The sequence below is a fragment of the Mesoplodon bidens genome (assembly GCF_964165515.1).
Source record: "Mesoplodon bidens genome assembly, chromosome: 6".
Lineage (NCBI taxonomy): Eukaryota > Metazoa > Chordata > Mammalia > Artiodactyla > Ziphiidae > Mesoplodon > Mesoplodon bidens.
This window is the reverse complement of record NC_138162.1, coordinates 88695162-88721433: the sequence shown is the minus strand read 5'-3', so window position 1 is coordinate 88721433 and position 26272 is coordinate 88695162. Positions and strand designations below refer to the sequence as shown.

Below are 26272 nucleotides of genomic sequence, written 5' to 3'. Positions count from 1 at the left end.
ACATATGTATATGTATAACTGATTCACTTTGTTATAAAGCAGAAACTAACACACCATTGTAAAGCAATTATACTCCAATAAAGATGTTTGAAAAAACCCAAAAAACAAAAGGAGACATGTACCACAGTGTTCACTGCAGCACTATTTACAATCACCAGGACATGGAAGCAACCTAAGTGTCCATCAACAGATGAATGGATAAAGAAGATATGACACATATATACAATGGAATATTAGTCAGCCATAAAAAGAAACGAAATTGAGTTATTATTAGTGAGGTGGATGGAACTAGAGTCTGTCATACAGAGTGAAGTAAGTCAGAAAGAGAAAAACAAATACCATATGCTAACACATATATATGGAATCTAAAAAAAAAACAAAACAAAAAAGCTTCTGAAGAACCTAGGGGCAGGACAGGAATAAAGACACAGACATAGAGAATGGACTTGAGGACACGAGGGGGAAGGGTAAGCTGGGATGAAGTGAGAGAGTGGCATGGACATGTATACACTCCCAAATGTAAAACAGATAGCTAGTTGGAAGCAGCCACATAGCACAGGGGAGATCAGCTAGGGGCTTTGTGACCACCTAGAGGGGTGGGATAGGGAGGGTGGGAGGGACGTGCAAGAGGGAGGAGATATGGGGATACATGTATATGTATAGCTGATTCACTTTGTTACAAAGCAGAAACTAACACACCATTGTAAAGCAATTATACTCCAATAAAGATGTTAAAAAAAAAAAGTTAGAGAGTAAAAAAATTCAAAAGAATTGGCCACACTCCTCCAACAGATTCTCTAACATTTAGCAGAACAGAATTCACACTGATTCTGGTTTATGAGTAAAAGACAAGTCAACTTTAAAGTGTATCATAGATGACAATGTTTCTTTTCCACATGTCTGCTTTGGAGCCATATTTCTGCTGACCACTCAAAAATTTCCTCGAGTATTTTGTGATATATTAGAACCAGGAATAAGGGATGTTAGTGCTGGAAGGGCCAGCCAATGGTCTGCGATTTAATTCACATATCCTTTCTGCACCAGACTCTTTAAGATCATTGAGTTAGCCTAAGAATTTTGAAGCTGTATAATTCAGGACAGTACATTACAGTATGCCAATATTACTATTCTCCTGCTCTGACATTCTCCACTGATTGACAGATGAAGGAGAAGAAAGGGCAGTCACCATCTACTGAGAGTAAATGAAACTGGAATATTATAATTCAGTATCATTTGAGTGACTGAATTGGCTGGCAGAGTGTTCTCCAGTTAAGGGTGAGGAAAGATTAATTCTGCACATGACAACACTACTGTATTTATACAAGTCTGCTGGGACAATTGTTTGCCTTGAATTGTTGTCTTCATTCATTTCAGTCAGACAGTTGTGTTGACTGATTTTTCTTTTTGATGTATGAAATGAATGTTTGACTGAATTTACCATTTAATTTCCACTAATGCACTGTAAAAACAATACATTAGTCAAATCAGATTGGCAGGTATGAACAAGTTTACCCCAGAACTAGACAGAAATATAATATTGCCTTCTACAGAAATGTAGGTCATATGCCCTGGATTTGGGAAATGTTCCAATTTTAACTATTTTGCCACGTTTCAAAAATGTAGGGTGACTGATCCCATAGTAAATATAAGAAGATCTGTGAAGTCCAGATAAAAATAATTTTGTGTGAATCTGAGAATCACATAACAGAAAAGAAAAAAACTATTATGAGATAAATTTTACTGAGTTTCATACTTATCAAGAGGTGTTTCTATGTTAAACTTTTGAGTTTTATTCTAGAAGTTCATTAGGAACAAATACTTCAGACATATTCATAGAAAACTATTTACAATTTCATTCTTCCAATATTTATAATTACTATGACAGGCCATTTCTCCATAACCCATCCCACAATTCTCTGCTCTGAACATGTGGAAATTGGTGGCAATGAGCAGGAAAGTGCAGCAGTTTTTGAGATTGTTATTGGATAATGCTGATTTTATAAAGACTGCTTTCTTCCATAGTTGACAAACTTATTATGGTACAGATGGTTGCATACTACTCTTAGAGATGAAAAAGTTCTAAGGAATTTTCCATATTCCATTCACCAATCTGTGTTCTTGTTCAAAGCAAAATTAATTCCTTTCAAAATTAACATATTAGCTTAATAACAATTTTTTATCTTAAAATAATCTATCTGTGAGAATGGGAATTTTTGGTAGGAAAAAGTGACAGAAGATGGGACAAAACAAAGAATTCACAGAAAGACAAAACAGAATTTTTTAAATGGTGGGTAAGAACTTCTGTTTCCAACTATATCAGTTTACCTTAGGAAAACATACTAGAAAGGCCAGATAAATCATAAGCAACATTTGACTGTGAATGTTAGAAAGCTACTGAGGTAGCCATGACCTAGAAAAGTAAAATAGAGAAAGAAACTCACTGAAGTGAGAACAATATTCTGCACATGCTTTTCTAGCCCAGTCATTTAGAAACTACTAATGAAGAACAAAAGTCTGAGAAACCAAAGTGGTTCCTAAGAGGCAGAAATGCCAGTAGATCTTAGGACAATGTCATAGGACTAAGGAAACCAGAGTTGGAATTTAGAATAACAAGGCAGATAGAATTTTAAGGACCAAAATCCCAGAGAGAGTAAAGATTCATAGAATTGAGCTGGATTCAGCAACAGTGTTCCCTTGCAGTATTTTCCATGTATAATAGGTAGACAAGGCAAGATGCTAAGAAGTCAAACAAAAGCTAACTGAAGTAAAAGCAGAAGTCAAAAGCTAACTAAGTCAAAGATTTAGTTGGCTTATGACGATGAGGAGACAAAACAGGGGTTCAGAACCTATCAAAGAATTGTGGCCCAATGGAAAACTAATGATATGAATTAGGACACTGGAAGTCTGTGTGTGTGTGTGTGTGTGTGTGTGTGTATGTGTGTTAGGAAGGTTGATGCAACATCCACACTGAACCTTATAAAGAAGGAAAATGAGTATGAAGTTTGTCCAGTGACTGAGGTGATCTTCCCCTCTGCTCCCTACCTAAGAATAGGAAATTCTCTCCTGAAGAAAATACAGTTGACCCTTGAACAATGTAGGGGTTAGAGACGCTGACTCCCTGTGCAGTCAAAAATCCACATATAAGGGCTTCCCTGGTGGCACAGTGGTTGAGAGTCCGCCTGCCAATGCAGGGGACACGGGTTCGTGCCCCGGTCCGGGAGGATCCCACATGCCGCAGAGCGGCTGGGCCTGTGAGCCATGGCCGCTGAGCCTGCGTGTCTGGAGCCTGTGCTCCACAATGGGAGAGGCTACAACAGTGAGAGGCCAGCGTACCGCAAGAAAAAAAAAATCCACATGTAACTTTATGGTCGGCCCTTCCTATCTGTGGTTCTGAATCTGAGGATTCAACCAATCACAGATCATGTAGTACTGTATTACTTATTGAAAAAAAAAAAACATGTATAAGTGGATCTGTACAGTTCAAACCCAGGTTGTTCAAAGGGCAACTGTAATGTCATTCAGATTCTCTACAACTTGTCATATCCCAAGTCTGGTATTCATTGAAGAACCACCAAGACTACCAAGAAAAGGAGAATTAGAATAAAAATCAAAACAGAATCAGAATCACAGATGACCTAAACATTAAAGTTCATACATATTTTGGTAAATATTATCAAGTTCAAGAAAATAGAAGACAAGGTGGAGAATTTAACAGATAACTGGAAGCTATAAACTGATTGAACTGATAGAATTAAAAATTATACTAAATTTAAAACTCAGTGGTGCATTGGACACAGGTAAAGAGAGGTAAGTGAACTGGAAGACAGAATAGTAAAAATATTAAGACTAAAGCATGGAAAACAAAAAGTATATAAAGTACACAAAAGCGCATTTGAGACATATGGGCCACAGTGAACATTTTTATCATGTATTTAAACTGGAGTCCAAAGAAAAAAGGAGAGAGATTGGGATGAAGACAATATTTCAGAAATAACAGCTGAGAGTTCTCTAAAACTAAAAAGAATATATCGAGCAATAAATTCAATAAGCACTAAAAAAATGCAACAAGAATAAGTACAAAGAAAACCACACCTAAGATAACCACAGTACAATTCATGAATAGCAAAGAAAAACAGAACATCTTAAAACTAGCCAGAGGAAAAAGAGAGATATTACTTTCAAAGGAACAATAGGATTAAGATTACAGCTTACTTCTCAACGAAAATGATTGGATACTAGAAAATAATGGAATAACATTTTTTTTTTTTTTTTTTTGCGGTACGTGGGCTTCTCACCATCGCGGCCCCTCCGGTCGCGGAGCACAGGCTCCGGACGCGCAGGCCCAGCGGCCACGGCTCACGGGCCCAGCCGCTCCACGGCATGTGGGATCCTCCCGGTCTGGGGCACGAACCTGCGTGCCCTGCATCGGCAGGTGGACTCTCAACCACTGCGCCACCAGGGAAGCCCTGGAATAACATTTTTAAGTGCTAAAGAAAATAACTGCCCATCGAGAATTCTAGAGGCAGAGAAAACGTTGTTTGGAAGGAAAGATGAAATAAGGAAATTTGCTGACAAACAAAATTTAGAGAATATGTTCTCATCAGAACTGACTGAAATAAATTATAAAGGGAGACCCGCAGGCAGAAGGAAAATTATCACAGATGAAAATAAGGACTTTATAAAGGAATTATGTATAACAGAAAGGCTAAATAAGTGGATAAATCTAAATAAAATCTAACTGCACAAAAGAGTAATAATAAAATATATCAAAAATCAGAATGCATTAAAACAAATGGAAGAGGAAAAAGTAGTAAAAGAAATTTAAGATCTCAGCATTGCTTGAGAAGCAGTAAAAGAGATAAGTCATGGTACATGTGCAACTGCTACTTACGTAAAAATAACAAGCTAATACAAGGGAAAATGGAATTTGAAGAATCTAAAAGGAAGAAAGGAGCAAAAAGAACATAACAAGGTGGGACAAATAGTAAACGAGGAGTAAACGGTCTATAAGAAAATACATTAACTGTAAATACTCAAATTAAAGGACAAAGATTATTGAAACAAACAAAAAACCCTAATTCTATATCACTTACAAGAGACAAGAGTCAGACTGAAAATTAAAGGATGAAAAAATTATGTCATAACAACAATAAATAAAATTAAAGAAGTTTTTTTTTTAATGTTAACATAGATTTGAAAGCAAAAAGTATCACTGGCGATAAGGCAGGATAATAAAACCAACTGTTACTTTACACGGAATATAGTATAAATCTAAACTTCAGTGCAATATATGAAAGGAAATTCCAAAAAACTAAGTAGAAATAGAAAAATCTAAATTACCTAGATCAGTAACATAGAACCACAACAACAAATCAGCAAATTATAGATCTGAATACCACCATTAAAAACCCTGGCCTAAATTTACGTAAAACACTGCACCAACAATGATGGAATATAGGGCTTCCCTGGTGGCACAGTGGTTGAGAGTCCGCCTGCTGATGCATGGGACACGGGTTCGTGCCCCGGTCCGGAAAGATCCCACGTGCCGCGGAGCGGCTGGACCTGTGAGCCATGGCCGCTGAGCCTGCACGTCCGGAGCCTGGGCTCCGCAAAGGGAGAGGCCACAGCAGTGAGAGGCCTGCATACCGCAACAACAAAAAAAAAAAAACAAAAAAAAACAATGATGGAATATATATATTACACGCAAATTTTTAGGTGCACATGGCACATTTATAAAATTGACTATATGCTGGTTATAAAACAAGACTCAAAATAAGCAAGAAATTTAAAAATATATAACCAATATTTTACCAAATCAGTTGGATACTGAAAACATACTTCTGATCATTATGTAGGTCAAAGATAAAGTCGCAATGGGAATTAGAATTTTATTAATTGAATGATAATGAAAATATGCCATAACAAAACCTGTGGGTTGCAAATAAAGCTCTGGTCACAGAGAAGTTTATGTATTCAAATGATATTCTCTAAATGTAAAAGGGAAAGGAGTAAAGCAACTAGAAGATCACCTATCACCCTGAGGTAGGCAGCTCCTGAACTGTACCTGGTGGGGAAGGCAGAGCAGAACTTCAGGAGGCCAGCTGAGAGCACGGTGAATGCCATGTCAGGAGCAGTCTCCAAGAAAGAGCATTTAATGCACAAAGGGATGACTAAAATATATTTAAGAGCTAGCACCTGTCTCCTCTTAAGGATGACTTAACGTTGCTGGGGAAAAAATAAGAAGTGCTCGATGTAGAAGGTGAATAGCTTTACAATTCCCAGGAGAATCTTGGTACCAGGACCACACAATGAAGAACTTGGAGTCCCCGTGGCTAATCCAGCCGAGAGAAAAGGAGAAACAGAGATGCGAGAGAAAATAAAGGGAACTCGTGGTGCAATTTGGCGCTCCTGCAGACCCAAGTCCAGGTATACGCTCTCTATCTCCACATCTTAAATAGAAGCCACCACGTTCCTAGGTCTTTCAGGTACTTAGAATTTCTCTTTAGAACCTGAAAATGGGGTCAGGTTTCCTGTCTGGATTGCTACAGTACAAAATAGAAGCAGGATGTTTGAAATAGTTCTCCATCTGGCAGAGGAGGCCTTGAAGCTGTGAGCCACTCACTGCAAACCAGCAGGACATGAAGGATTCTCGAGCAGATCTGAAGCTTACTGGGAGGCCTTTCAGGAGTTAAATCCCATAGTAAATACTGTACCTTCAATGGCCCTTTTGCCCTCTCTGTCCAGTCTTCCTCCACTCCCGTGGGGGCCCAACGGGGTTAAATGAGCACTCTTTGACTTGTGCTTGGTGTTCCCAGAACTTGGGCTTGGAGACGTCCATGAAAAGTCTGCCTTCCTTCTACTGGCTTGGGTTTCTTGGTCTCTCTGCTCCAGGCTAATCCCTTCAACCTGCTTTTTCCATTTCTGCCAATAATCCCCCTCTCCAGACCTTCCTAATGCTCTTCTGGGGCGGGAGGAGACTTCCTGAGGGCAATGTTTATTTCTAGAGGGAGAGGTGACCACATGACTTCACTGTGGTCGTCCGCTTGATTATTCAGTTTCTGTCTGGATTAGTCGTGGGGGTTTGTGCACCCCACCCCCAGCCCCAGGAGGCTTTAGAACACTGTCCTTATCTCAGCCCTGAGCCCCTCTCTATCCTCCTTCCCTCTCTCTCCTTACCCATCTTGACCCACAGGACCTCTGAGGAAGATAAGCACTTCACAGAACCTCTGCTACAGAACCAAACATATTGAAATGACTCTTTACGAAGATGCTGAAACAACAGAGAAAGAATACATGAGGGTTGTTTCTCCTGAGGGTTCAATTACGTAGGGGGCCTTCAGCAAACTTTGATGATAAATCTAACCTTTCCTTCCTTGGCAATAGTTGATCACACTGTGATGAAAACAAGTTAGAGAATGGAAAAATAATATTTGGATTTCAACGAAATAATAAAAATGCAGGGACCATCTTTGACTTGCAAGGTGAGAAGAGAGTTCACATTTTGATTATGTGATGGCAGGAATCCCTTTTAAAACAGGGCCAGTCTGCATGATGCATTTAAAAATCAATCTTTGCAAATAAAGCCACAACTCCCACAAGATTTCTTGATTTCTCTGGGGTCAGATAAGCCATCACATTTCAGAGTGGTGCCTTGTATATCAAAGTGATAAACATAATCTGGAAGCACAGCAGTGGCTAAAAATATGGAGCTGGCAGCCATTCGTTGAAATGATTTTTTGCTTTTAATTCATTGCATAAAATTCTAAACGTCCAAATTCAGGCAGGTAGATCTTACCAACCATGAAGAGCTTCAGCCCTGCTAACAGCTAAGTATGCACTTTTAAACCCTATTTTGACTGTTCCAGAAACTTACTGGGTTTCTTTAATGCCTCTGTTACTATTTCCTTTGTGTCGTTCTGTGTTTCTTTAAAAACACAGCTGTGTGACCTTGGAGAAGTTATATGATTTTCTTGAGACTTGGTTGCCTTCTCTGTGAATATCTAGGCATAATTTTAGTATTGCTCAATAGAATTTTCTGTGATAATGAAAACATTCTATATCTGTACTATCCTATGCAGTATTCAATAGCCACATGGAGCTAATAAACATCTTTAAAGTATGGCAAATGTTACTGATGAACTGAATTTTTAATCTTATTTTTAAATTTGTTTAAATACAAATAATGCTACATGGCTAGCATCTGTTGACAGTACAGATCTACATAATATGTTAAGGACGCTCTCCACTCAAAAACTCTACCATTCATTAACTCAACCTAAATACTTTTGCCCTTTGACAAACAGAAAATAATTTATGCTTCCCTTGAAATTATTTTTCAAGACCTTTGTCAGTTTGGGGACATTATATTCTTAAAATTGACTTTGCTTTATGAAACTTTAATAATGTTAGAGTTTCCTGCCCTTGGTACCACCTTTGTGATGATGGTAAATACTGTGGATGATCAAGGACCATTTCAAGAGATCATGGAGAGAAACCTCCTTCTGGATTTAATTTCATTATGAGGATGTCAAAATGCTAAATTGCTTAAAATAAAACCCATACCATTTTTATACTAAGTTATATTCTACATGTAGCTGGAAAAATGTTTAAAATATTTTTAAAGAACTGAACATCTATTTTTGAAGCTGATTTGGCTGTTCAAGGCTTGCTAGCACTTTATCCATCTCAGTACTACTTCACTTAGTAAACAAATGCAGTTGCCATAATTGCTGCATATGTGTCTGTGTTCCCTTCTAGGTTATATGTTTTTGAAGTTAGAAACTATATTTATATCACAGCCCCTATGTATAGCACAATATCCATTGCTAATTCAGATTGTGTTTTAAGATATGAGACAAAATTTAAGACATTTGTTTGAGTCATAAACATCTAGCAAACCAACCAGAAAATAAAAGCTAATTTTCTTTTGGTAGGCCAAGAACAAAAAAGAGAGGAATACCTAGTGCAAAACCATATCTCCAATAACTACTGTTGGATTTAGAGCACACACATGCTAAATTTATTTTAAAATATCTTATCAAAGACTTTGAGGTTGTACCTGAAAAAATTATATCAGAAGTAAAAATAATCATGTGGTCTGACCAGGCTGGATCACACAAAGTAAGTGTATACTATATATAAAATAGATAAACAATAAGGTCCTACTGTATAGCACAGGCAACTGTATTCAAACCTTGTAATAACCTATAATGGAAAAGGATCTGAAAAAGAAATACATATATCTGAATCACTTGGCTGTACACCTGAAACACAACACTGTAAATCAACTATACTTCAAGTAAATTTAAAAAAAAAAAAGCAAAGTAAGTGTAAAGGGAAGTATAATTTTATAAATTCACCTCTGATATCCAATGGACCAACTGAAAGACAACAGAAACTACAACTTTCTAGGAGACAGGACATGGCCAGCAAACCAGGCCGTTACCCTCAGTAACGGTCATACCTGCCAAAAAATATACAGACTAGCCTGCATTCATGAATACACAGGAATTCTTCATTTATCTGACATTATTAGGCAGTGAGGCACTGTATGCTAGGAGAATTTTTTTATATGACAAATTTAAGAGGAGTTATTTTAACCTTCACTCAGTAATTTTTTTCTAAAATTAAGAAATGTATCCACTGGTGTATCTAATGTTTCCTTGATAACTCGGGGTCATCAGTTCAGTCAACGTTTGCATAAATAATGTGAATGGAAACAAGACAGGCATGCTTACTGAAACTGAAAATGACATAATATTGGCTGGAATAATTGATGAGAGAGCAAGAAAAAAACAAAAATGAAAATAAACCGTGATCAAGAAACAATCAGTCAAGTTCTGACTTTCTGTACTTAGTTTCAAAAAGAGATACCACAAATCCCAGCGAGAGACTCCAGCAGCATTAGCTGTCTTTCTCCTTTGTTTCCACCTTCCTTTCCTTTTCCTTCTACCCTAGATTGTTCCAGGAAATGTTTATAGCTGCTTCCAAGACAAATTCTAATACTTGCTTTCTCTCACACAAACTTCACAATATGTCCATGTGATAAATAGTGTGGAGGTAAAAGACAATTCATCACAGGGAGATCTCCTACGAAAATAAAATTAGAAACTACCTTCTAAACTCGCAGAGAGTAGGGCGTGGTGTCAGGCACTAATTTCCTTGCGAATTCCTCTCCATTTCTAATAGATGTTCTTATTTATTTACCAAGATCCCTTTTTATTGGTGTCCTATTCCAGACTGCTCCACTCCGCCCATCCTCATCCTGTAAAATACATTCACACTCTTTTGTGACCCTACTTATTCGCCCATTAAATAATCAGTCATAGAACTGTCGGAATTAAATATAGAGTGAAATTAAAATACTGGAGTCACTTGGGGGGTTTAAGCAGCTCCACCAGAAAATACTGGGCATGGATTTAAAGAGGCTGTGCTGGACTTGCTCTTGTCCAAGTTCTTTCTCAAGAAGTATCTGAAATAAGCCTAAATTCAGAGTTAATCAGATTGGCCTGCTTTCTCAGGTGGACTGGAATTCATTGTTCTTTCCCCCCAACACCCTGAGGTCAGTGTCACTTTCCAGAGACGAGGTGGACTTCTCTGCCTACTACAGAAGCTCAGTTCCCCCGGGCCCAATCTCTGTCTGAAATCCCACACTCAATGCCAGATGCCAGCCTTCCCAGAACATCAGTGGTCTCCTTTCAGTTTCTGAACTGCTCAGATTGAGTCCCTGTAGACTCTTTCTCAGCTTGAAACCTGATCTTCAACCCCTTTCCCTGACCTCGATGGTTACCTTCCTACTTTAGGCCTCAGTTGCTTTAGCTATAAAATGATATATTTGTCCTTAATTCTAAAGTCTTCTTTCTAAAGCTCTACAATGTGGTGGCTCCTTGAAAATGTTTCTCTTTGCTGGCTTTAATTTTGTAGAGAATTAAAACCGCAGTTACTCTAAAAGACAGTAAGTTACATTGGATAAGGAAAATGTGTTTTAGTAGTTAGATTAACAGGGATGGAAGACGACTTAGTATGTTTTAAGATACTCATGATCCATTCCCGTGAGAGTCAGGGGAAGAAGTGGAAGACAGTTAATACCAAATGATTCTGACAAATTATGTCAACCAAGGTGTAGCTGATTAGTTACTACTTGAATAAGCCACACATATCCAATTCAAGTTTTCCTTTGTTATTCTAAGAAGGGATCCCAGTGAACTGAGTTCCATGTTCAGTAACTCCACATTCAATGGCTTATTCTTTAAAAACTGTTATGTTGCTGGAAGAAGAAATGTTGCCCATCAGTCTGAATTGATGTTTAGCTATCAAGCACATTTGAAATAAATTTATTATTTTGCCTGATCTCAGTGTAATACATTCCAAAGGGGGAAAGAGCACACAAAAATTTATGAAGTCTCCATCTTCTACACTAAAGTGTGTAATAAATTTCATATTATTTGGCCGTGGAATTCACAAGCCATAGAAACCACACCATTAGCAATGTATACAGTGGTAAACAGCAGGTAATGATAATGATATAAAACAAAATAGACTGTGTATGTTGGCACTGCTGCCAATAAAGCAATCATTAAATGCATTCATATGCATCTGCGGTAGGTAAGCTCTTTGAGGGCAATTGCTATGAATTCTACATACCTTTCAGGATATTATAGCCCAGTTTCTATGGCCTTTATTCAAAGACGCTGAGAAAGGGTTACCATGGGTAAATTCAGACCTTTTCTCAATATAGAATTTGGTCAACATGCATTCTGAACAGCAAAATTTCACACTGCTTTCAATTTTCCTACACTAATTGCCACCTCAACAAATGCAGGATTAAGTAAAATGGATTAGAAGTTAGAAAAGAAAGATGGAAGAAAAGAAGGAAGGTAGAAAAAAGGTGGGTATGGAGTACTTCAACATTTATGCAAAGAGTGGACCTAAAGCTAACCTGAGGTTACCCTAAACTATGAGCATAGGCTATAGAAACTTAAATGAAAAAGAAAAAAAAAAAAAGCAAGGGAAACTCAAAGATTCTTTGTTTTTTCACTTTACTGCATACACACGTCCATCTTAAATAATCTATGTGCTTATAGCACTGTTTTGCAAGGCTATTTGGGTTCTATCGGCATGTAAAGGTCGGACAACTCAACTTTAGCAGAGTTAGCCTTCAGGTGAATAATTGCTTCTTTCAGGTTATAAGCATTTTAATTTTCCAGAAATGTTTCCCAAAAAATGAAAACTAAAAGAGTCCTAGGACAGCATCCTTTAGAAGTTTTATACTATCAAGGTTTTTTGTAGGAAGAGTATCCTTGTTGATTATCACACAATGATTCCAAGCAGGTCAATTTATGCTGAGAATATTATGTAACAGAACCCACTTCACCTCCATTATACTGACAATGATCTTCCTTACTTCAACCTTGTGCTTCTTAGTAAAGTTGAAAATACTGAGCCAAGAACAGACAGTGACAATGCCAGAGACTCAGATGTACCTATAGGTGCCTTCAGACAACATCAGCCACCCAGGCTAAAGTCCTGGTTTAAAACATCCCAAAATGAATGAATCTCAAAAACCATATGCTGAGCAAGTGAAGCCAGATCAAAAGGGCACCTACTGTATTATTCAACTTACATGAAATTCTAAAATGGGCAAAATTCATCTCTAAAGATAAAAAACAGATCAGTGGTTGCCTTGGGGTGGAAGGTGGGGATACTTTTGCAAAAGGCTAGGAGGAAACTTTCTAGGGTTTTAGAATTGTTATCGATCTTTATGGGGGTGGTAGTTATACAAATGTATACATAAATTAAAAGTCACTGAACCGCTGACTAAAAATATCTGCATTTTATTGTATGTAAATGATACCTTAATAAGGTTGATTACAAAATGAACCAAAAACAAAACAAAGCAAAAGAAAAACCTCTCAAGACCTCAAAGGAAATACACTGTTTTCTTCCAGGGTACCAGATTGGAATGAGGCATTGGTCTGTTCTACCCTCAGATTATCCCTAGGATTATCTAGTCTATTTTAAAGCACTGGAGTCCCCTATCAGAAAAACTCACCCCATGTTTGGTTACCTTGATTTCTTCTCTGCCTCTTCTCCCAAACACAGTGAAGTCATTTATGGAAGAAAAACCAGCTTTTTCCAACTTTGCATCATCACATATTCTTTCCAAAGCTATTATTTATGGAATAAAATTTGGCTACAGTTTGTAAAAATCTAGCTTTTTGAGGTTTACAGTTAAACTATTGCCTCCACTGGAATTTGGAAAAAAAGTTATTTTGAAAATGAATAACTGAGATTTGACATTTTTGTTTTTTGTGATTTTCTCTTCCCCTGAGAGAGAAAGGGTAACTGTGAAAGTGAGTAGGAATGAGAAACACATACATAAAGAAAAAAAATTATCTTGCTGCCTTTGCATGGTTATAATTTATAGGAGGCCCTTTTCAACAATAATCTATTATCAGAATCAATAAAATATAATCTCCATGAAGTCCAGGCCAGGATATTTTTCTCTTTTTCAGCAGATTGCAATACAAACTGCATTCACGGATATGCTTCTTGATGATCTTTCTAATACTATAACAGTTGACCATTTCCTCATGCCTTTTCACCTTAACTTAAACCTGGTTTTTCACTAATGACCTCACATTTCCTTCTCTATCACTTGGTTTTTGGCCTCTTTTCCAACTCCAACTTGCACTTCACTCTGGAACCAAAGGAAGACTCACACCTTCCTGCTTTTTAGTGATACCTCAAGGTCATTACCATATTGTGATCACCCCTAAAGATAGCCAGACAATTGTTATTTCAGAGCCATCTGACAGTTTGTAGCTCTAAAATTAACCAAGGATCGCATGTGTCAAGAATATCCTAGTTGAAGATTTTGGTAATACAGCAACAGTAATTCCAAAGTCATTTATGACAATCAGTGTGGGAAGCACCCTCCTTCGGGAAGACCCTTTGCCATACAATACTCTTTCCCTGTCAGGTAATAAGGAAGCATGGTGTGGAAAGTAACCTTTTGTGGAAAGAAATACTTGGCTTCAAGAAGGCGTGAAGTTCATACATTTTTCTTGAATTAGATTCTCCATTAATTATTTTATCCACAAAGAGGTAATTATTAGAATTATGTAAGCAATTAAGGAGATGCTACTCCACATTCTTTCAGCTTGTTGACCTTTCCCACTTTATTTCATGTGGCTATCTGAAACATCAGTGATTTACATGTCTTTCTTTTTTTAACAGATTTGTGTGTGTGTCCCCATGATGAAAACATCATTAAAATAAAATATCATGAATAGACTCTTAAGAAGCAGAGTCTACTTAAAGTCCTGGAAAATGTGAAAGCACTAATATTCATGGACAACTTTACACTCTGAAATTTACTCCAAATTTTATTGATCTCTATTTTGTCTAGGAGTTTTTCAAATTTTCTACCATCATCATTTGTTAGTTTTATAATTACGTAATAAAGGCATTAAACCACACAATCTTTTGTTATCTGTTGCAGTTTTAAAACTATTCTTTTCTTTGTCATCAACAGATATGTCATAGATTAGTACACAAGCAAAGACTTTCAACATAACAGTACTTTACAGTGACAAGAACTATACTGAGCTATCTCTATCCTAAGACAATGCACTAGAAAAGCCCTAGGAATTCTTAAGCATTAGGAATATAGAGACAATCAAGGGGCAAGCTCCTTGCCTTCAGGTATACATAATCATTATAGCAAATGCTTAAATAGCACTTAGTATATGCCAGGTATTATTGTAACTCATCACAGCAGTCTTACTATACTCCTTTTTAATAGATAAGGAGAGGAAGCCACAGGGAAGCCATAGGGTAAAGCCAGAATTTGAACCTAGATAGACTAGTACACTCTCCACGGCTTTAACTACTACGTTTATATATATTATATATATATATAATATATATATATATATATATAAAAGTTATATATACTTAACTCCAAGTATTCCAAAGTTACAAAACACTTATCTACCAAAACTCAAAAAAGAGCACACAAACTTGCATAGAAAATAAACATGTAAAAGTTCATAAATAAACCACAATATAAACTGCTCCACATAATATACTGACTGCAGTGTCCTGGGCCTCTCCCATCCTTAGGTAGCCAGAAATTACAACAAAATGATACTTTCCACCTTTGGAAGCCACACCATCTCTCATACCAGCCAACTCATTACTTCCTTAGAGAGAACAGGAAATTAACCTGAATATCATGAAAAACTATATATATATAGCATTACTGATGTAGAATCTTTGTTTAAAGACAATAACTTCAATAGCAGAAGGAAGAGGGAACTTTACCGTTGCAGGCTTCAGATAACCTCTATTATTTCTCAGATTTCACGCTAAATCATAAAATGCCATATTGTGTCTGAAGCTATTTTTTCAATAGTCCATTTTCTAAAATGGACTAGCAAAGCAGTAAATACTGAGGAACATTTTGGCTCCCAAATCCTAAAGCCATTCTGATTATGCCTGGGTGATCATGGGACCATCACTGGAACCAGCAGAGGACTGGCTGAAATACCAGTGTTCTGGCCAGCTTATAAATTAGAAATTATACAGAATCCAATTTTATTTTTTTGTTAAGTAATTCCTATGAGGCTTTTGGGATGTCAATATAAAGTCCTATGATGTGTAATCTTTATCCATAAGATGGGGAACAATGCCAATCCCCATCATAAATACTTTCACAATCTGACACTGAAAATCCACTGTAGGGCATAGGACCTGCAAATAGGATATGAATCACACACATCCACTCATTCAGACAATCTGCAAATATTCATTTTTAAGTCTAATATGCCAATAATGTACCGGGCTCTAAGATGCTAAACCATGCTAAATGCTGAAACAGACATACTCAGTTCTGGTCCTCCTGGAACTTATTACCTACAGAAGTGCCTTCATTGTAAATGGTCAGGTCTCAGCCAATGCTATTATCATCAGCAGGTGACCAAATGACAGAGCTTGCTTTCTAAACAAGCTCCACACTCTTTGCTTTCAACATGTTTGCTTTCCTTCAAGGCACATAATCCAGTGGTCAGTTTCTCCCAGTTAGTGAGGTTTGAGGAAAATGTACCCAGTGAACGATTCCTTGTGGCCTCACTCTTTCCTCACACTCCCCTCTGTGCTCTTGAGCTAAAGAGACCTGGATTCAAGTCACTTGCTCTAACCTTATTATTTTAAAATAGGGTTGCTCCTGCTTTGAGGATTTCTACTGGACCAACACGGTGGCAAAGCAGCACTGAAGCAGAAGCAGGTAAATTTCAAAATGACGGCTCTAAAAATATCCACTCTCCTTTTGTTCTCCTCCTATCCCTTTGCTCTGAACACCTCTGCCCTGAGGCTTTGCCTTTACCCTTCTCTGATTACTGCTCCAAAAGGGTTTCCAAGAGCGGGGAGTATTTATGGTTTCATTTGCTCCCAAGTCCTTGGTGGAAAAGGATGCTTGCTTCCTGATTCTTACTACTTCCACACTCACATCGTTAACACAAAAATCATTATTTTTTTAAAAATATTTTCCTCAGCTTCCTATTTCTTCTGGGCCAACACTGAAAGAATATTTTCAAAGAAACAATATCTTCTCCCCATTGCCCTTCTGAGTTTCACGTTTTTACCTCTAGTCTCATTTTCAACCCTTATTACGGGATGCATCACAAAAATAGAAGAAAGTTCTTTGTGCTTTCCCTGTACCAGCCAATTATTCTAATTTGTTCTGTCTCTAAAGAACAGAATGCGAAGTCAACACAAAGCCTGATTATGCGATCTCTTCCAAGGGAAAGGTCTGAGAGTTGTCTATTTACTAATGAAGCTCAGTGTGTATTAAGGGTTGACTGAAGCAATCATCAGGAATTTTCATGCCTTAAATTAGTGTTTTCCACCAGATGCACATCTTTCATTTTGGATAACATATCTCTTAAGTTCAGGATACAGCTGGACAACAGAAAAGAAAAAGAGGTAACCAACACAACATTTTAAGTAATAACATAATAACAGCTATCATCCTTCCCTGAGGAATTCAGGCTACTTTATGGACACAATTTAGTACAAACTCGTAAGAAAGCTAACAAAGCCCAAAATCACTTCACAATAGCCTAGAGAGGTAAAGGTCAAAACTTATTACTGCCAGGCCCAGCAGACAATATCACCTACCGGAAAGAGCACAGGACAGGAAAACCTGGAAGCCTGTGTTCCAGTTTCGGTTATTCCTGTAAGCATTAGTATGATCTGAGTGAACTCAGCCTGCCCTGCTTTTTCTGTTTATAAAAACCTACATCACCCTCTCAGTAGAGTGAAATGCCACATCTGAAAAGTTGCAGATCTCTTTAGGAAAGAAACAAAACTCACGCTTTCCAACCAAAATGGAATAATTCAGTCAATGGAGACTTAATAAAAATCTGCCATAAAGCAACTGTTTACTTGAAATCTATCTTTTGTGGTATATTTATTGGGGGTAAGGAATGTTAGGAAATCATAATTAGAGTTACCGATTATTCCAGAAATCAGGGTCATTAAGTTCAGATTCCAACTTTGACCTTGACCCAGGCTTACAGAGATGTAAGATGTCCCAGTACCTCATATCCACCACACATGTGAGAAACAAGGTATGCAGACAGATCCTCTTATAAATACCCCATAGGTAGTGGTTTTATTGCAGGGTCTCAAATTCGTTGCCATTCTTCCCATCCAGATGCGGGCATATTCCCTTGAATTTGGGCAGACTTTCCACGGCTTCAAACAGTAGAGCAGGGGTCAATAAATTATGGCAGGTGGGCCAAATCTAGGCCTCTACCTGCCTTTATAAACAAAGCTTTATTGGAACACAGCCATGTTCATTAGCATATGTATTGTTTGTGTCTGTTTTCACATCACAGCAGCAGAGTGGAATAGTTGCAAAAGAGACTGTATGGCTTGTAAAGCCTAAAATATTGACCGTCTGACACTTTATGGAAAAAGATCTCCAACTCCTGCAATAGAATATACTGAAAGTGATGCTATGTAATATCTAAGACTAGGTCATAAAAGATCATGCAGCTTTTGCATGACTCTCTTGGAATGCTTGAACTCTGGACACTCATTCTTGGGATACTCTATCTTGAATCCTAACTACCACGTTATGTCCAAGCCACACGGGCAGCCATCTGTAGGCACTCCAGTCAACAGTCCTTGTTGGGCCCAGTCTTCAAGTCATCCCATGTCAAGTGCCAGACATGTGAATTAAAATTATCTAGGGGCTTCCCTGGTGGCGCAGTGGTTGAGAGTCAGCCTGCCGATGCAGGGGACACAGGTTCGTGTCCCGGTCCGGGAGGATCCCACATGCCGCGGAGCAGCTGGGCCCGTGAGCCATGGTCGCTGAGCCTGCGCGTCCGGAGCCTGTGCTCCACAACGGGAGAGGCCACAACAGTGAGAGGCCCACGTACCGCAAAAAATAAAAATAAAAAATAAAAAAAATTATCTAGATGATTCCAGCCCCAGCCATTTGAATCCTCATGAGCTGAGGTTTCAGACATCAGTCATGGAGTAGGGACAAGCCATCTCCTCTGTGTACTGTTTGAATTGCTGACCCACAGAATCTGTGCACATATTAAAATTTGTTTATTTCACCACTAAGTTTGGACTTCCTTATTATGTAGCAATAGATAACTACAGCACTGTGTCTGTACACAGGAGATCTATATTTCACAGAGCACATATTTAGATGTGAATGTTGACTTCTCAATTTCTGTTATGAGAAGAATGTATACACACATATAGATATAAAACGTTTATGTATATGTAAATATTATACCTATATAAGCTAATCTATATTATCCATAAAATGAGGGGCCTTTGATAATGGCTAACATTTTTTTTTGGTATTTATTGTGTTCCAAGAACTGATAAATTCTTGCATTGTATGAATTTTCTCTTTTAACCCTCATAGCAACTCGCTGAGAGAAATAATGTTATCTCTATTTTATAGATGAGAAAACTGAGGCAAAAACAGATAACATGCTCAAGAGTACTCAACAAGTAAATTTTAGAGTCAAGATTTCAACCCAAGTTCTCAAGTTTTAGTTCCCTTACTCTTAAGTCACCAAGCTATAGACTGAGGAAGGGAATGAAAGCTGAAGCCATTACCTCATGTTCAAGAAGTTAGACAGAAATGTAGCAGGTATGGTTGAAAGAAGACAGGACTTGGAGTCGTAAGTCCAGAGCCTCAGTTATGCAATAAATTCTCCTCTCATCTAGATATAGGTTTGTTTTTAGAAAATGAAAAAGAGCACTGCATATTTTGATTGTTAATTTCTGTACTTAATGATTACCAAAGAATGGAATTTTACCAGGGAGTTATTTTGCAATGGCATACATTATTGATACAAAATCAAATCTTTATTAAGTCTCCATTGCATCAGAAGTCTTTCCCACTCTTCATTTCTTTTTAATCCCTTTTTTGTCTACTCTTGGCCAAAGCTTGAAGCCTAATTTGACATTTGGAAATAAAATAATGAAACAGTCATACCACAGCAATTCCAATGCCTACTGAAATGGAAGCTCTAAATAATTTTTCAGATAATTTAGGCAATTAAAAATGTTTACATCATAGATGCAAAGACAGAAGTTACTTGTGTAATAAAATAACTGGTGAGACAAAAGTTTCTGGTCAAGTAGATTTGTTTAAATATGAACACTAATCTGAGTTCTACCCCTGTGCTAAAACCCAGTGACAGGCTGCATACAGCTTCTAAAGGGATATTTCAGTGCAATGGGTCAAATTCATCTCATAAAATGTGGTATTATTAGTAATACTAGAAGACAGAGTGTGACTGTTTTCTTCAGGACATAGATGAAGACCCCAAGATAGACAATATTAAGGACAAATTATGTGGAATAAGATATTATCTCAGTCCTTGGAACATGTCATCCAGGACAGAACAAGAAATAGATTTATTATCAAGTACATGAAGCCGGAGCCAGTAAGCAATGAGTGGTAGACGGTTAAAACAGACAGGTTTTAGGAGTAGAGGTACAGGTGTAGAAAACAAACGGTTACCAGGGGATGGGGGAGAGGGATAAACTGGGAGATTGGGACTGAAATATACACACTACTGTATATAAAATAGATAACTAATAAGAACCTGCTGTTCTTATTAGCACAGGGAACTCCACTCAATACTCTGTAATGGCCTATTTGGAAAAGACTCTAAAAAAAAAAGTGGATATATGTATATGTATAACTGATTCACTTTGCTGTACACCTGAAACTAACACAACATTGTAAATCAACTATACACCAATAAAATTTTTTTTAAAAATAGGTTTTAAGAACCACAGTCAGGGAGCAGTGTGGATTGGAAAGACCTGGCAAGAAATATTTCTGCATCCTCAGATAATCCTCCCCAAATTGGCTATTGCAAGGGTGAGCATTTAAGAGATCTTTGACCTAAGGAGGACATGAGATTAACAATCTAACCCAATGTGCACCAATTATTCTCCTCGGTGCTATCAGAAATCAGATGGCATCCTAGAGCAAGGGTCAGCAGATCTTTTCTGTAAAGGGTCAGATAGTAAATATTTTGGATTTTGTGTACCATACATCTCTGTTGCAACTGCCCATCTGCTGCTGTAGCACAGAAACAGCCATACACAGTACATTAATGAATGGGTGCAGCTGTGTTCAAGCAAAACGTTATTTATAAAACCAGGAGTCAAGAGAGATTTGATCAGTGGGCCAGAGTTTGCTGACCCCGGTTCTGGGTTAGTGTTCACAGCTGAATGAGTCATGAGGCCTTAAGTTCCAGTTCTCATTGTACTACTTTCTACCTGGGTGAACCTGGGTTCATCCTTTTATTTATATGGGCCACTATATTAGTCAAGGTTCTCCAGAAAAACAGAACTAATAGTATGTGCATATAATGTGACCATATATATTGACAGATATAGATCTAGATATCAATATTGATATCTAGATCTATATCTGGATCTATATATAGATAGAGAAAGAGAGAGAGATTTTAAACAACTGGTTCACACAATTATAGAGGCTTGGTAAATTCAAAATCTGCAGGTTAGGTGCTCTAGAGACTCTAGGAAGAGTTGCAGTTCAATTTCTGTTAAGTGTTCTGGTAGAATTCCTTTTTGCAACAGGGAGGTCAGTCTTTGTTTTATTAAGAGCTTCAACTGATTGGTTGAGGCCCACCCATATTATGGAGGATAATCTGCTTTACTCAAAGTCCACCAATTTAAATATGAATTTCATCCAAAAACACCATCACAGGGACTTTCCTGGTGGCACAGTGGTTAAGAATCTGTCTGCCAATGCAGGGGACACGGGTTTGAGCCCTGGTCCAGGAAGATCCCACATGCCGTGGAGCAACTAAGCCCGTGCACCACAACTATTGAGCCCACGTGCCTAGAGCCCATGCTCCGCAACAAGAGAAGCCACGGCAATGAGAAGCCCGTGCACCGTAACAAAGAGTAGCCCCAGCTTGCTGCAAATAGAGAAAGCCCACGTGCAGCAACGAAGACCCAATGCAGCCACAAATATAAATAAATAACATATAAAAATTTTTTTAAAAACCCAAAACACCATCACAGAAATATCCAGAATACTATTTGACCAAATAACTGGGCATGGTGGCCCAAACAAATTGACATGTAAAATCAACCACCTAAGCCATAGTTTTGTCATCTTTTAGTGAGAAATTTGATTTATCTGAACTATTCTGATACCTTCTAGAGATAACACCCTCAGTTTTTCACATGGTAGGCAGCAGAGGCAAAGAGGCCATTTGCCCAGTCAGATGACACCTAAAAGGATAAAATTCTGTCTTCTCTCTCCAACCCACAAGGATGAATGCCAAAAATACATCACTTATATCTGCTTTAGCTAACATATGATAGGTCTGGAACTGACCTATGCTCCCAGTAAACCCCATGAAATGCTTTCATTAAGGGGAGACTTTACTTGCTAAGATTAGAAGCAAAAGAGGGCGGTGGATGAAAAACTGCCCAGGGATATAAGTTCATGCAAGGAAGCAGGAGAGAGAATGGGTATCCGAAGATGTGCGCTCTGAGCCAACACTAATTCCACAGCATCACCTTGTAATTCAGGGAGCCCAACTGCTGGGGGGGGGTTTCCATCCTTTTTTTCCCCCAAAGAGGGACAAATCAAGGATATTGGCAAAGGAAGAGCATTAGTTATAACAGATAAATTCCTTTTTAGAGGTGATCTCACAAATGATTTGGCTCAGTGTAGACTATAATTTGGCTCCAAAAACCATAAACTAGAGCCTTTCATTCCAGGTCCCTCCTCAAATATCCATGATAGGTAGAAATCTGGCATCAGTAGTTTTTGAAATCTCCCCAGGTGATTATAATATGCAACCAGGGCTGAGAACCGGGAGATGTAGAGAGAATTTAAATTGAACTTTAGTTAAACAGTAAAACAAGTTCTGACTCTACTGGCTGGAGCTAGACAAGGGCTATGGATTTAGTTGGATGAGAAGATAAAGAACACCAGGGAGTAAATCAAATGCTTTACACCTGTGCTTAGCTAATTGTTACTGAGATAATTCAATCCTTGTAAGAAGAGGGGACGTTTCTACAAATATCTCTTAACAATAAGTCCTTTCACCCAGTCAGATTTACCTCCCAGCAAAGGGGTAAAGAAGGCTAGAGTTCTCCATACATGCTTAGTTTTAATTAGCACTTGTGACTTGCCCAAAACCTGGATCATATTTCCCCTAAATTTCATGTTATTCCCTAAGTTTTTCAAACCCAGGGCTAAGGGGTTTCCCAGGATGAGATTTTAAGTGCTCACACAGGGGAAGTCCCTGGCAAACCAGGACAGCGGTCACTCTACAGTGAAATGTAAAGCATCCTAAATAACCCTGCCACTGCTCCCAGATACTAGTCTATGCCAACCAGTGGAGAAAAGGCATTCTCCATTACTACCATAGCAAATGCTGCTGTACTTGCCTTAGCTAGTCCGTATCTTTTCCAGGCACCACTCCTGTTCACCTGCTGGTGGAGGCTTTGGCCAGCTGACAATGCAGGTATTTTCAAACTTTAAGGTGAATAAAAATCATCTGGAGGGCCTGTTATAACAGAGATCACTGAGCCCCACCAGAGTTGCTGATTCCATAGGGCTGGGACAGGGCCCTAAAACTTGAATATCTAACACATTATCAGGGGATGCTGGTAAAGCTGGTCAGGTTGTTACTGAATGCAGGTTTGTGTGTCTGAAGCACAGTGAGGCCAAACAAACCTAAAGGTTGGAGTTTGGAGCAGAGAAAGGCTTACTGCAGGATCGAGCAAGGAGAGGGGTGGCCCGTGTTCCAAAAAACCCTGAAATCTCCAAAGGGTTTCAGCAAAGCATTTTTAAAGGCCAGGTGAGGGAGGGGCATTCCTAGGGAATGTGATCAGCTCGTGCACAATTCTCTGATTGGTTGATGTTGAGGCCACAGGGCAGGTAACATTATCCATCCTCAGGTGCTAGAAGGTCTGGGGGCTACGTGCTCATGATCATCAAGGAGTTAATTTCTTCCATTTGGTGGTGGTTTTTAGCATCTGAAAACTCAAGAAGTATGCCTGAAATACTATTATCTGAGTACTTCAGAGAGGAACTACAGCAGAGGCTATGGGGGATGGGTCTGTCCTAGGAAGGCCCCATAGGGTACTGCTTGGTTACAAGGTGACCATACTTTGAGAATTACTGTTCTAGTGGCTTGGAATGTTAAGAAAGTAATGGAAGAATCCCTTCCCAGATCTAGATTCCAGTATCAACAGCTATTTTGGTGGGAGGAAGGGTAAGTTTTGTCCTTGCTTGGACTTCTTGTTCATTTATATCAAAGCCTATTTGAGGCAGTGCACTCGGCAGTCCTGCAGATCTGGCTTTTGCTTCAACAGTGTTTGGAATGAACTGACCCAGGGACGCTCCTTGCTCCAGCCCCCGACCACCCTCCAACCTTTCTTCCAGTCGCAACCTTTAGAATCAGCCACTCAGCTATCCTCAGCCTCCAGGACAGGCCACCACCGTTTTTTGAGCTTAGCTCCTTATCACTGATCAACCACGAGTTCCCAGATTCGTCAGAATTATTCCACCGAGGTGGAGGCCACCGTCCACCGCCTGTTCAACATGCATCTGTGGACACTTACCTCTCTCTGAGCTTCTATTTCGACAGCAACGATGGGACTCTGGACGGTGTGGGCCACTTTTTTCGCCAATTGGCCGAGGAGAAGTGTGAGGGCGCCCAGCGTCTCTTGAAAATGCAAAAACAGTGCTGTAGCCGCGCCCTCTACCAGGATGCGCGGAAGCCTTCTCAAGATGAGTGGGGTAAAACCCAGGATGCTGTGGAAGCCGCCATTCTCAGGGAGAAGAACCTGAACCACGCACTATCGGATCTGCGCGCCCTTGGTTCTGACTGCGCAGACTCCTACCTCTACGACTTCCGGGAGAGCCGCTTCCCGGCGGAGCAGGTGAAACTCATCAAGCAGATGGGCGACCACCTGACCAACCTCCGCAGGCTGGTTGGTCCGCAGGCTGGGCTGGGCGAGTATCTCTTTGAAAGGCTCACCCTCGAGCACGAACAGGAGTTTCTGAAGTCCAGCGGCCTTTGAGGAGCCCTTCTGGCATCAGAACTTTTCCTGAAGCCCCGCTCTGCAGCCACTAGGCAGCTTTTTAACCACCCTGGATCCCTCTCCCAAGCCTTGGGCCAAATGGAAACAATAACGCTTTTTGCAGGTAAAAAAAAAAGCCTATTTGAAACACAAACAGAATAAAAAGGAAAAAAATAGATAGATAGATACACGTTCTTTTAACATACGAATTGCCCCACTTTATCTGTGTGAAATAAGTTTGTTCCTGTTTTTGGGCTGGTTCTCAAGCTTTGCTGCTCGTTTGAATTACCTAAAGAGCTTTTAAGGAAAACATTGGTGTCTGGGTCCCAGCCCCAGAGATTTTCATTTAGTAGGTCTAGGGAGGAGCCTAGGCACAGGGAGGCCTCAGAGATCCCCCAGGTGATTCTAATGTGCAGCAAATTTGTGAACCACCTCTTGGCTTCAATCCAGCTAGTGATCAGATATTAAATCTAAGACACATGGGCTAGTGTGTGAGCTCTGTTGCTAGGTGTATTCCATTTTCTTCCTCCTGGAAGATTCGTGCCAGGGAAAATGATTGATAGTTGTGTTACTTCTCTGAAATGGATTGAAATTTCCAATTAGCTTGAACAGGGGAGGGTGAACGGGTGAATGCAATAAGGTGTATCATTTACGTATTTCCCTATGTGTATGGCTAGAAGCTTTTGCAACTGAGGTCTGCTCTACTCTTCATGCTAATGGTAATGCTTGTCCTCCTAATGCAGCTGTAAACTTTATAAGCCCATAGGTAGACAGCGTCACAAAATATTTACCCCTCCCCACTGGCCAACTCTCAAGCTTCACTCCCCTTCCCCAATACACAAATGTACATCAATGCGCTTGAGAGCAATATCAACATATTGACCTTCAATTCTTCTACTTTGCAGCTTCCCTCTTATCAGGAGATGTCAGCATTTAGTGCAAGGACAAATGCTTGCCTCTTGGTGAGTAATGTAGACAATGCCTCCAAGAGACAAATAGCCATTAGGGAGGGGGAAAAAGTCTTTCAAAAAGGTTGATGCCCAGAGGAGGCATTTCCAGTCATCTCAGCTTAGAGATCAAATATCCAAAATTAAAAGGTTAAAAAAAAGAAGAAGAAGAAAGGAAGGAAGAAAAGAAGGAAACAATTTTCTTATCTCATTGTAATAAGGCAGTTTTCCTTAAAAAAAAAAAGACTTAAACCTTAAATTCTCTTTCCTAATCAAAATGTGCTTTTCCATCTTTAGCTTATTCCTCCTAGATCCTGTATTATTCATGATGTTTGATTCTTGAAATAGCACATGGCTGAAAACAGAAGCTAACCTATTGTCCACTGTGAATTAAATCTTCTTTTCGTAGGACCCATCTACAATGTACAATTTGGGGTTTGCCAACATAATTATTTTCTCTGAAATAAGTTACAGCGTTTTGCCTTTTCAATATATAGTTATACAACCTATTGTTAACACAATATAGTTAATATAGTCAATATAGTAAATACAACTATAACACACATGATATGATGCCACTTTGGTGATTTTCTTCATCCACGTAATTCTGAAATTTGACAGCATATTTTTCATATTCTAATGAGCTGAGTATTACCTTTGCAAGGATAGAAAAATAAAATAAATTCATAATATTC

The 26272-nt window shown here is 38.8% G+C and overlaps 1 protein-coding gene across 1 annotated transcript; it reads left to right on the top strand.

Moving 5' to 3' along the window:
• Positions 1–6364: 6364 nt before the first annotated feature.
• Positions 6365–24691, top strand: LOC308619304 (ferritin light chain-like; the record flags this gene model as incomplete). The annotated part of the gene is made up of 3 exons (XM_081237923.1): positions 6365–6426; positions 16221–16288; positions 24095–24691. 3 exons carry the CDS (start codon positions 6365–6367, stop codon positions 24628–24630), a joined length of 666 nt encoding a protein of 221 aa, XP_081094049.1. The 3' UTR covers positions 24631–24691.
• Positions 24692–26272: the final 1581 nt, after the last annotated feature.